This window comes from Aplysia californica, unplaced genomic scaffold, assembly GCF_000002075.1.
Source record: "Aplysia californica isolate F4 #8 unplaced genomic scaffold, AplCal3.0 scaffold00133, whole genome shotgun sequence".
Lineage (NCBI taxonomy): Eukaryota > Metazoa > Mollusca > Gastropoda > Aplysiida > Aplysiidae > Aplysia > Aplysia californica.
Window position 1 is genome coordinate 204,939 of NW_004797403.1, and position 13,014 is coordinate 217,952.

Consider the following 13,014-nt stretch of genomic DNA (forward strand, 5'->3'; position numbering starts at 1 on the left):
TGTCTGTCTGTCTGTCTATCTATCTGCCTATCTATCTGCCTATCTATCTATCTCTCTATCTTAACGCTATTGTTTTGTTACTCCCCAGATGTATGGTGGGTTTTACAAAACGAGAATTAAGTCAGTTCTTCTGTACCCAGAGGAAATCTTTTTCACCGCTGGCTACATCGCAACCAATGATGACGTGATGGTCCACAAGAGGCAGATGGATAAAGCTTCTTTGCTTTTGTTGGCATTTGATTGCAAAATTGCTTCAGTGGAGTGCAAAACAATTGCAGACCATTATAGTAAAGTGAAGAACATTGGTCAAAGTCTTGGCTTCGTGGTGTCGGAAAGACTGGGCGATGCAGGGATAAGAGAGGAGAATCTACTTGGCAGAGGGAAAGCTCCAGTGCCAGAGATGGATTTATCTTGGCAGAAGGAAATGAGGACTGCTGCACCTGCTCTGCCGAAACGAGACCCCATCCATCATACTCGGTCCCACCAACAAAGAGCTTTTGAGTCGGCCTATGCCACTGGTCTTGAAGCTGGCCTTGATGGTGTCGAATTGAGCCACAAACAGGGCAGCCGATTCAACGGCATGAGGCCGTATCAAGACTTTGGTCATTTAGAGCAAGTAAAGTCCCCTTTGCCTGCTTCCGAGTCTGTCCAGGACTCGTTTCCTTGTATTGACACTGCCTTAGAGGAGAGAATCCCAGAGCTGCCTCAAGGCACGTGTGATGAACACATGAGGGAAAGTTTGAAGTTTGTCTCCCAGGAGGAAGGGCCGAGGCACCCTCCGTCAACATCTAGTCACACCTCGCAAGGTTTCAAGTCCAATGACTGGAAGTGGTTCCGGGAGCTCCAGAATAACGGTCACGTCCCCCGGAATACCACAGCACCAGTGCCTGAGGGTCCCCAACTGTATGGTCAGATCGGTACCAGCAACCCACTGTCCGTGAACACTTACCCTCCGGCGGTCACTAACTACAAGCCCAGCATGTACCCCAACGATGATGCTTCTCTTGACGAAGGTTTTCAGACGGATCTGGGGGGGTCTTCACGCTTTTTGCAACCCTCTCTGCAAGGTTCTTTTTCTCAGGTGGCAGCCCCAGTCCAGCAAGTGCCTCATGGGTACCAAGTGCCTCATGCAGTTGACGCCACGTATGGGCTGAAAGGGATTCCTCCGCAACCCCAGGGCTCCTTCGGTCCCACGATATACACCCCTCCCGTTCTTGACGCAGATTCTGCCATGTTGTCGTATGCTTCCAAGCAAGCTCGGGCCCCGCCTCCTATCCCGTCAAGAGCGTTGAAACCTATGCTGCAGACTAGGCCTATGAGAGCGGATAATATGTTGGAGAATGCCAGTGTGACGGCGGCTTCTCTTCAGGCTGCAGACTTAAGTCGCAAAGTGTACGGCACTTTGAGTGCACCTACATTACCCAACATGAGACCTCCCGTACCTGTTCAGACGTCAGACACAGAACCGATCACGCGCCGAGATCGTTTTGGTGCAGGGGGTAAGTCCAACTCTCTCAAGTACGGGGATGAAAAGACTTCTGCAGTGTACAAAGTGGCCCAAAGCCGGGCCGCCCGCAGTATGGACATGACCTTGATCCAGTGGAAGTGCACGAAATGCTCCAATGTGAACATGGCCTCCGATGCTGTGTGCTCCGTCTGTACCCACAGCCGGCTGTCGACAACGAAAAAATCTTGTCCGAGGTGCACATTCGATAACAGTGTTGAAAGTACGCATTGTGGCCTCTGTCATCAAGAGCTGGAAGACCAGTATACCTACGTGTAGCGGTGTATGAGACTAGTATACCTACGTCTAGTGGTGTATGAGCTAGAAGACCAGTATACCTACGTTTAGTGGTGTTCCACGTGCTTGGATTTATATCTGAGATGTCTACTAACTCGAACATAGCTGTATGGTGTGCTGGGGGGCCTCAGCGATGCCTTCTGGCTGGGGGGAATACATTATACAGTGTGTGCCGCATTCAACGAGAAGTCGGCTCCAACGAGGCTATCCTTAATACCCGATTTTTCCCTCTATATCTCTTTGTAAGTGTACGTCGGCTCCAACGAGGTTGCGAACAGACCGAAGTCGCTTTCAACGAGGTCGCGATAACTAAATAAAAGCAATTAGCGGCCCCAAGAGCAAAGTATTTTTCTCCTTTCTCTCCATCTCACGCGAAGCACAAGGCCCATCACCGATTCCTAACACATAGTATTGCTAGATCTAGTATGCCTCCTTATAATAATATGGGCCCCAAAGCCCAGAGGATGGGTGAGGGTTAGCCCACGGAAGGGACGGGAGTGGGTGGGTGGGAACACGATGGGGGGCTGTGTGAAACTGGATGAACTCTGGATGGGTAGGTCCAGATCGAGACCTTTATTTTTTTTTCAATTTTCTTTTCTTTCCCTGAACAGAAAATCTAAGCTCCCGCCTCTACTTTATGTAGATATCTAGGCCTAGATGTGTGAGGGTATGTTTCCACACGAGAAGCGTTCCGGGAAAAAAAATATTATGCAGAAATGACGGTCAGAACACAGCTCAAACACGCGTACTCTGATGCTGTTTGAGATTTTCGTCATCAGGGGGAACAACTGTTTTAATTACTGGTATTGATACATCCTATAATATAATAACTTGTCTCCTTTCTTACCCATAGTCACGTTCAACGAGAGGTTGGATCCAACGAGGACAACAAGCCGGTCCCGACAACCTCATTGAATGCGACACCCACTGTATATATTAATGCTGTTTACATATATTGTTTAAATTTCTGTATAAAGTTAACTCCCTTTTATGGTTTTGTCAACTCTTTGTTCACCTGTACAAAAGTGATTGGATGTTAGAGGGCGGACAATTTTGAAAATGAGATAAACTGGTTTATCTTTACATATAGTTCTGTGTTAGGAAAGATTGGTAGTGTGCTTTCTTCTCAATATGTAATTATAGATAGACATAGCTAATGTGTACTAGGATAAACGCTTGTTCGCCTGTGTGTTCACTTGTGGACACGTGCACACGCACACTTTCACACATATAATAATATATATTGCTTTTGTTAGTTATCTTGAGTTGGAGCAGCACAAGACGATTCCCTTCAACTTCAAGTTGAAGTATCACCCCACTCAACTGCTGGTGACTGGGGTGGTGCATCATGTGCTCTTTCATTCTGCATACTTTGCCCAGACTAGATGAGTAATTTTCTGCCTCCTACCTTCTTTCTTAAGAAGAGGGAGGATGGATAAAGAAATGAAATTTCTGGGTATTTCCAAAAGATAGTCTTGATTGACTTTCAAGTTCTTATTGTTAAAGTTAAAGTAGTTGCCAACTGAGATTTTACTTTGAGGCACTTTATTTTTATCAGCAGATTGTCAATTTTATACCTAGATCTAGATCTATGTGTTGATGCACTTTTTGGCCATGGAATCTAACAGTTACAATTGTACTGTCTTGTGAACATTGAGTCGTCATTCCCTCTCTCTTGACTCTCTCTCTCTCTTGTTCTCTCTTCTGTGCAAGTGCAAGGGATCATTTGCCACTCTCTGGCAGTGACAGGTTTGCCTTCAATAAGTATAGAGATTATGAGAAACTTTTTGTCCTTCTGAAGTGTGACAGAAAGGGACATAGTAGTACTGATTTTGATTGAGCATTATTTCAGACAGAGAGAAAAAGGAAAGCGGGTGGGTGGAGGGGGAGGGTGGCAGAGCAAGCACGGATGTAGGATCAAATTACTGTAGGTGGAAACATGATAATTGTATCCTAATGCTGAATATTTAGTCAACTGAATCAGAAATACCTCGTGGTCTTGTGTCAGATCTTTCAAACAGCTGCTAAATGATTAATAAATCAGTAGCCATTTGCTCCAGTGTGCTTGCTCAGAGTTAGGGCTGTATTAATAACTATTGTCAGTTTTGTCAACTTCTTCAAAGAACTAAACAAGTTATAAAGGAGTTCTCGTTTTCATGTGTTGTAATCCTGTTATTGTAATAATGTTCACGATTTTTTTTGTGCTAACTTTCTAGTACCTCTATCGTTACTCAATGTCTAGCTTTATCTTTTATAAGCTCTGTTCCCACGAAATTGTACTAGTGTCTTTATAATTTTTCTTTTATTAAATCTTCAGCTATATGTACATTTGAAAGGTTGTGATTTAATAAAAACTTTCAGGAATGTAAGACTTTGTATGTCTGTAGTCTGCGTGACTGCTGATTATAGTTGCAGCATGAAAACTAATTGATACACAATGCCATGTATGATGCATTGAATTCATAGTGGCAGACCGTCAGTGTTAAGCTTTCTTAGGCAGTATTTCTCATTAAGGCACAGTTAAGTTACTCTGCAGCGCAAAATGTCTAAAAACTGTTACTGGGTGGTTGGCGGGTGCTCTGGTGTGGTTTGCTTCTTCTTTCCTATGAAAAACCTGTCGCATCTATCTCCCCTCCTTTTTTGTATTTGTTACTCTCTTGTAACACCTCTTCGGCACTTATATGACCTTATAATATTGTGTTGCAAGTGCCGTAGTACTCTTACTAAAACTATAAAAAAAACTCTTACTTATACCCTAAACAAGGTTGCTCCATTAGCTCAGTTGATATCATGCTGGACTCTGGAATGACCTTAGTTCAAATTCCAAACAGAGCATTCTTGGATTCAGGTTGTTTTATCGTGTTTTCTAGGCTTTCCACCCACCCTATTAGTTCGATCTTGTCGCAAATGGATATATATAAAATTATGGAGGTCCCGTCTCTGAAATAACCTAACTCAACTGTGTTGAAAATGGCGTTAAACCCTTACACTTACTTTTAAAAAATTAACTGTTGGAAAAAATACTTCAACTTTTTATAAGAGAGATAAAGTTAATAGTTAGTGTTTGTATAGCTCAAATTCCCGCTCAACAGCAAGCTCTATGCACTTTACAATCTAGCAGAAATGATAAAATTTTGAAACAATTTTAACTTCCTGGGAGGCTTCCAGTGCAAGTTGCCATTTTATCTATTGAAAACACTAACATACTTACAGGATCTTTCACTGTCTATGGATACCCATTCCCACCTGGGTGAAGTGAGTAAAATTTCTGTAAAGTGCCTTTCCCAAGGACACAATGTCGGGCTTGGCCCGGAGGATAACCCTATCCGTACGCACTGGTGTCATTTTGTATCCCCGGGGTTATATTCTTCACATTTTAGCATACTTCTAGTACGAAGGTCTCTTAGAAACTTTCAGTATTTCTCAAAAAATCATTTTTACAGACCGCTATGCAAAGCGTGCAGATCGGATAAACGAGTAAATTCCCTCTTTGGAAAGTGGTGGCACAGAGTTCCCCACGCCGTATGGACACAATAGTAAAACACGACGTACGGATAGGGTTAATTAACCGTTTTGTTGGGGTTTTTTTTCCAGATATCAGTGTTTTCTGTATTGTAAGGACCTTTTTGGCTTTTAGAAGGAAGGCCAGCATGTGGTGTCGTGGTGGTAAGGCTCTTCTCTAATGCACACAGATGACAGCACAGTTCCCCCTACTATGGTTTTTATTAAATGTTGTGCCAGTATCACCCTCAGCAGGGGGGAGGGGGAGGGGGGTTGGTCCAGACAGTCAGGGTCGAAGCAACCTGCTTCTTCAGTAAATTATTTATTAACCCCATCCGTACGTTCTGTTTTACTATCGTATCCATACGACGTGGGGAACTCTGTGCCACCACTTAACCTTATCCGTGTGTCGTGTTTTACTTTCGTATCCATACGACGTGGGGAACTCTGTTAACAATTATTTTCTTAGAAAAAACAAAACGCTAAGGCTTAGAAATGCTGAGGGTGAAGGGGTATCGCAAGTTTAGGAAATCGGTATGGATGCTTAGATGGGTATCGGTTTTGACTATCACTCTTTTGTTTGAGCTGTTTTTGTGGTGTGGGTGGGTTTTTTTTTAGTAGCTTTAGTAGCCTATCACAGAAGTGTGTGTCCATGGCGCTCCGGCGCATTCAAAATTCCAGAATTCAGCATCTCTCAAAAATTGGCAGGCCTAAAGAAAGGCGTCACTTGAAATTCTAATGGTTGATTCGAGAGGAGAAATTATATTTTGTAATATTAATAATGTGTATTGCTTTTATGACTTAATCAGTATTATCTCACCCATTACATGACTTTTCCCCCTTTATTTTCTGCTCAACCTTTTTACATAATACTGACCTAATGGCCCTCATGTGGCTAATTAGTGAGGCCTCTTTAGTGCCTATACGTTAACGCCCATGGCCCTGTATTTAAATGTAATATGAATTTTATTAATCTATCCTTAACTCTGCTATTTTTGCCAGCCAAGAATATCTAGCTATGGTTACAGATTATACCTATCACATGTTTTAATTTGTTGTATACATCTTACTCTGTCCATTTTGACTATTGCAGGTGCAACACGGAGCTATGACTTTTCTCAGGATCAAACTTCTCACGCTTAACTTGTTAGAGTCGGAACAGAGACCGAGTATGAAGCTACGAGTACAGGACCTCACCTGGAATATGTGACACTCTAACTTGTTTTTCGAGAAGGATTCAAATGAGAGGTTATCTGTGTAGCTTTGTATATTGTCTAGCGGACTGACATGAAGTTTAAAATAAATGGGTAGATGATTTGTTACTTCCTCCTTGATGTTGCTGTATAGTCTATTAGAATCTTAGACGGTTATTTTTATTGAGTGCTGAATTCTGCGAGGAGATTGAACGTTAATTCATTATCATGGAAGCTCTCAGACAGGCAAGAAATTTATACATCAAAAGTCACGACTACGAGACATCTCTTTCGGATGTAGACAAGCCACAACTGAAAAGTGATATCCAACGGTTCATTGCCATTTCTCTTAAAGAGGTAAGTTGGTTCATCAGGCTGTACTTTTTTACATCGTAACTTTTCATTAATTAATCAAAAAGTTGGTTGCAGTTAAAATGTTATAGCCATCGAGTCTATTTTATCCTTTTGATCAAGTTTTTCTCATAAATTTAGCTTTTGATGCTGTTGGGCAAAGTAAAAAAATCAAAGTTTAAATGTGTTATTTACCACTAGAAATATTAAAATCTGTATGTTTTATGTTCAGATTTATGATTATTATATCATAAGATATGTATAATTGGGTTGTTTGTGGCCTAGAGCTTGGATATCAGCTGATTGTTTGTTTTACTGAATTTTGTTTTGCGGAGTGGGAAAGGGCTCACAGATTGAGATATTGGCATATATTTTTATGTTGCTGACACTGTTACCGTAAGTTACCTCGTTAGTGTACAAGGTAATGCAGTCAAACTTGTTCAAGAGGTCCACCAATTTTTTTGGAGAAAAGTGGTCGTTTTAGCCAGGTGCTCGTCTAGGACTGGTCAGATGAAAGTGAAGAAAGAAAAACATTCCTTTCTGAGATGTTTGCACTACTACTCTGGTTTAGAATTGCTGTAAGGCTCATGAAATTTTTGTTTTGTTTTGGAGGGAGGGGGAAAAGGGAGATTTGGTTATGTTGTTTTTTTCCGTTGTTATTACTGGCTGATCCACAGCAAGAAGAGTCAGTACTTTTATTGCAATGTGTTGGGCAGTGAAAGATCTAAATGGTCATTATGGATATATTTTTGGGGGGCTGTTTGTTGATAAAATATAGCGGTCATGTTGGATAGGTGGACTTCTTGGTCAGTATGTGGGAAAAAATGTGTGGTGGGTTGTTTGTGTGGATGGTTATTTTGGACAGGTGATCACTAGAGCTGGTTCTATTGAATGAGGCAAATTTTCTTACTAAGTGTTCATTTGTTTGAGAGATTATGGAGATGCAGAAAACTGGGAAATTGACAATGAATCAATGGCAGTGAATGTTACAAAGTTAGATGCACTCATGCATATACGCACAACAAGACAGGTGTAAAGGTAAAGCAAGGCAACATATCAAAGAGCACATATTCATATTTACCTTTATAAACCACCTCTTCTTGGTCAGTTACAGACTGCACATTTTTCAGAGATCCAACCACATGAAAAGTATTATTTTTTATTTTCTTTTGAACTTGACAATAAGCTTCACTTACATCATGCTTTAAAATTTTTCCTTTTCAGAGTGCTTTGCAGAACATCTTTGCAAATCCTTGTATGCTCAATGTTTTGAATACTGCCTTGAGGGATCGAGCAGCCAATAACACGGATTTGGCACCTGTGGTGAAAGCCTTTGAGAGTCTGGAGCGCTACATTTTGTTGCTTGTGGAGCAACCATGGAAACCAGAATACAAAAAGCTGAAGGTGGGTGGTTGGCGGGTGCTCTGGTGTGGTTTGCTTCTTCTTTCCTCTGAAACATCTATCTCCTCATCTTCTTTTTTATGTTTGCGGTGGCGGAGCGGTTAGTGCGCTCGTCTCCGAAGCCGAAAGTCCAGGTTCGAGTCTCTGTTCGAACACAAGAATTTTTTCGCTCCTCCTGCCCACCCAGCAGTAATGAGTACCTGACTTCGAGTTGGGGAGGTGAAGGGGGCGTGGAAAGGAACTGGCCACCCTACCACAATATCCCGCCCGAAGGCCCAGCAAGTTGTCTTACTAACAAGGCAATCCCCAATGTCAGGATCGGATGCGGGAACAACTTTACTTTTTTTTTCTCTCTTGTAATACCTCTAATCTTCTGGCGCTCCTATTACCTTATGCTGTTGTGAGCGCCGTAAGACCTCTACTAAAACTAAACTAAAAGCTAAAGGTGAGTTGGCTGCACATGGGGCATACTTGTGAGTTTCTTTGCCAGTGTGCTTCTATCTTGAGTTTCGGGCGTTTCACAACCTTATATTCTTCACATTTTAGCATACTTCTAGTACGAAGGTCTCTTAGAAACTTTCAGTATTTCTCAAAAAATCATTTTTACAGACCGCTATGCAAAGCGTGCAGATCGGATAAACGAGTAAATTCCCTCTTTGGAAAGTGGTGGCACAGAGTTCCCCACGCCGTATGGACACAATAGTAAAACACGACGTACGGATAGGGTTAACATTATCAGGTCATGATTATACACACATATATATATACGTCAAATATGGTTGACTGGTTTATTTCTTACGGATAAAGTTCTAGTTCTGAAACCTATGTAAAAAGTTTGCTTTGAGTTGTTATAGATTCTTTTATGGTACGGTACATCATGTTGTAATTTTGAAAGGGGATGGGATGATAAACAGTTAGTTTAGAGTATGCTGGCAGCCTTCATGGAAATAGGGTGTATGGCAACAGTGATGATGGAGTTGAAAATCACAGCAATATGGATTGGAAGAGCAGGAGACAAATCAAATGTGATTTTGCACATCTTTCACTCCATCCTACCTCAACGATCTTCAAATTGTGTTGAAAGTCAAAGTGTTAACTGAACCAACGTGTAGCCAAAATGTAAGCTCACCTTTTAGTTAAAAGATAAAAATCAATAGTTTCCTTAAAAACTGCTCAAACCTCCCCCAGTTTTGGAGATATTGAAGAATGGAAAAAAAAATATAGATAGGAGTAACTGGATAGGAAATAAATTTCTTGCAGATGTAAATTTGTCACTCCGAGTAATCCCTGTGGTCTTTTTAAGATCATCATCATTGCCTCTCTCACCGTGCACCAGGGTAAAGGCCATGGACAAACACTTTCCACCTTTCTTTGTCCTGGACTAGCCTCTTGATGTTATTCCATGTCTTCCCACTTTTTTTGTACCCATCAATTTCTGTGATTCTTCTCCACGTCCCACACGTTTTACCCTTAATCTTTTTACCCTGTGGGTTCCAATCCCACACTTTCTTTGTTATGCAGCTGCCTGACATCCTGAGAGTATTTTCAATCCGTCACCACCGCCTTCTTTCTACCTCATCTCTGACTGGGATCTGTCTTGTTTTCCTTAACTCTTTCTCGTTGGTGACCTTGTCGGTCCATCTATCTGATCCTCAGTAACTTTCTCTGTCTCCGTCGTTTTATGCAAGAAAAATTCTGAAATTATGCAAACTGAGCCCAAAAATGTGAAATTATGCGATTCTTTTAATTTTAACAAAGAATGATGAAGGAAAATAATCAGAAATTATGCAAAAATTGATCAAATTTTGCTAAATTATGCGGGGTGCATAAAACCAAGGAGACAGCTTTCTTTTTAAGATAATGTTTTGTCCCCCCCGAAAAGTTGTTATGCCATCTCTTTAATGTTTCAGTCACAATATGGGGGGGGGGGTTGTTGTTTTTGTTTTTTTACCCTGCCCATTTATATCAACTGGCCCTTTTGTGTTTAGTAGAAACAACAACAAATATAAAATGTGCAGCACTTTGGATTTTAAAATTAGCTGTTAGTATTAGTGTAGACACCCGAGTGTTATCTATCTATCTATTTATCTATCTATCTGTCTATCTGTCTATCTGTCTATCTGTCTTTTTATCTATTTATCTATCTGTCTGTCTATCTATCTGTCTATCTATATATCTATCTGTCTATCTGTCTATGTGTCTATGTGTCTATGTGTCTATCTATCTGTCTATCTATCTATCTATCTGTCTGTCTGTCTGTCTGTTTATCTGTCTATCTATCTATCTGTCTGTCTGTCTGTCTGTTTGTCTGTCTGTCTGTCTGTCTGTCTGTCTGTCTGTCTATCTATCTGTCTGTCTGTCTGTCTGTCTGTCTGTTTGTCTGTCTGTCTGTCTGTCTATCTATCTGCCTATCTATCTGCCTATCTATCTATCTCTCTATCTTAACGCTATTGTTTTGTTACTCCCCAGATGTATGGTGGGTTTTACAAAACGAGAATTAAGTCAGTTCTTCTGTACCCAGAGGAAATCTTTTTCACCGCTGGCTACATCGCAACCAATGATGACGTGATGGTCCACAAGAGGCAGATGGATAAAGCTTCTTTGCTTTTGTTGGCATTTGATTGCAAAATTGCTTCAGTGGAGTGCAAAACAATTGCAGACCATTATAGTAAAGTGAAGAACATTGGTCAAAGTCTTGGCTTCGTGGTGTCGGAAAGACTGGGCGATGCAGGGATAAGAGAGGAGAATCTACTTGGCAGAGGGAAAGCTCCAGTGCCAGAGATGGATTTATCTTGGCAGAAGGAAATGAGGACTGCTGCACCTGCTCTGCCGAAACGAGACCCCATCCATCATACTCGGTCCCACCAACAAAGAGCTTTTGAGTCGGCCTATGCCACTGGTCTTGAAGCTGGCCTTGATGGTGTCGAATTGAGCCACAAACAGGGCAGCCGATTCAACGGCATGAGGCCGTATCAAGACTTTGGTCATTTAGAGCAAGTAAAGTCCCCTTTGCCTGCTTCCGAGTCTGTCCAGGACTCGTTTCCTTGTATTGACACTGCCTTAGAGGAGAGAATCCCAGAGCTGCCTCAAGGCACGTGTGATGAACACATGAGGGAAAGTTTGAAGTTTGTCTCCCAGGAGGAAGGGCCGAGGCACCCTCCGTCAACATCTAGTCACACCTCGCAAGGTTTCAAGTCCAATGACTGGAAGTGGTTCCGGGAGCTCCAGAATAACGGTCACGTCCCCCGGAATACCACAGCACCAGTGCCTGAGGGTCCCCAACTGTATGGTCAGATCGGTACCAGCAACCCACTGTCCGTGAACACTTACCCTCCGGCGGTCACTAACTACAAGCCCAGCATGTACCCCAACGATGATGCTTCTCTTGACGAAGGTTTTCAGACGGATCTGGGGGGGTCTTCACGCTTTTTGCAACCCTCTCTGCAAGGTTCTTTTTCTCAGGTGGCAGCCCCAGTCCAGCAAGTGCCTCATGGGTACCAAGTGCCTCATGCAGTTGACGCCACGTATGGGCTGAAAGGGATTCCTCCGCAACCCCAGGGCTCCTTCGGTCCCACGATATACACCCCTCCCGTTCTTGACGCAGATTCTGCCATGTTGTCGTATGCTTCCAAGCAAGCTCGGGCCCCGCCTCCTATCCCGTCAAGAGCGTTGAAACCTATGCTGCAGACTAGGCCTATGAGAGCGGATAATATGTTGGAGAATGCCAGTGTGACGGCGGCTTCTCTTCAGGCTGCAGACTTAAGTCGCAAAGTGTACGGCACTTTGAGTGCACCTACATTACCCAACATGAGACCTCCCGTACCTGTTCAGACGTCAGACACAGAACCGATCACGCGCCGAGATCGTTTTGGTGCAGGGGGTAAGTCCAACTCTCTCAAGTACGGGGATGAAAAGACTTCTGCAGTGTACAAAGTGGCCCAAAGCCGGGCCGCCCGCAGTATGGACATGACCTTGATCCAGTGGAAGTGCACGAAATGCTCCAATGTGAACATGGCCTCCGATGCTGTGTGCTCCGTCTGTACCCACAGCCGGCTGTCGACAACGAAAAAATCTTGTCCGAGGTGCACATTCGATAACAGTGTTGAAAGTACGCATTGTGGCCTCTGTCATCAAGAGCTGGAAGACCAGTATACCTACGTGTAGCGGTGTATGAGACTAGTATACCTACGTCTAGTGGTGTATGAGCTAGAAGACCAGTATACCTACGTTTAGTGGTGTTCCACGTGCTTGGATTTATATCTGAGATGTCTACTAACTCGAACATAGCTGTATGGTGTGCTGGGGGGCCTCAGCGATGCCTTCTGGCTGGGGGGAATACATTATACAGTGTGTGCCGCATTCAACGAGAAGTCGGCTCCAACGAGGCTATCCTTAATACCCGATTTTTCCCTCTATATCTCTTTGTAAGTGTACGTCGGCTCCAACGAGGTTGCGAACAGACCGAAGTCGCTTTCAACGAGGTCGCGATAACTAAATAAAAGCAATTAGCGGCCCCAAGAGCAAAGTATTTTTCTCCTTTCTCTCCATCTCACGCGAAGCACAAGGCCCATCACCGATTCCTAACACATAGTATTGCTAGATCTAGTATGCCTCCTTATAATAATATGGGCCCCAAAGCCCAGAGGATGGGTGAGGGTTAGCCCACGGAAGGGACGGGAGTGGGTGGGTGGGAACACGATGGGGGGCTGTGTGAAACTGGATGAACTCTGGATGGGTAGGTCCAGATCGAGACCTTTATTTTTTTTT

General features: G+C 42.9%; 1 protein-coding gene across 1 annotated transcript; it reads left to right on the plus strand.

The window, feature by feature from the left end:
* Positions 1–6,395: 6,395 nt before the first annotated feature.
* On the plus strand, positions 6,396–12,730 carry LOC101848964 (the record flags this gene model as incomplete). The annotated part of the gene is given in 3 exon segments (XM_005096603.3): positions 6,396–6,852; positions 8,071–8,250; positions 10,717–12,730. Coding segments are annotated over 3 exon segments (2,004 nt in total). The 3' UTR covers positions 12,412–12,730.
* Positions 12,731–13,014: the final 284 nt, after the last annotated feature.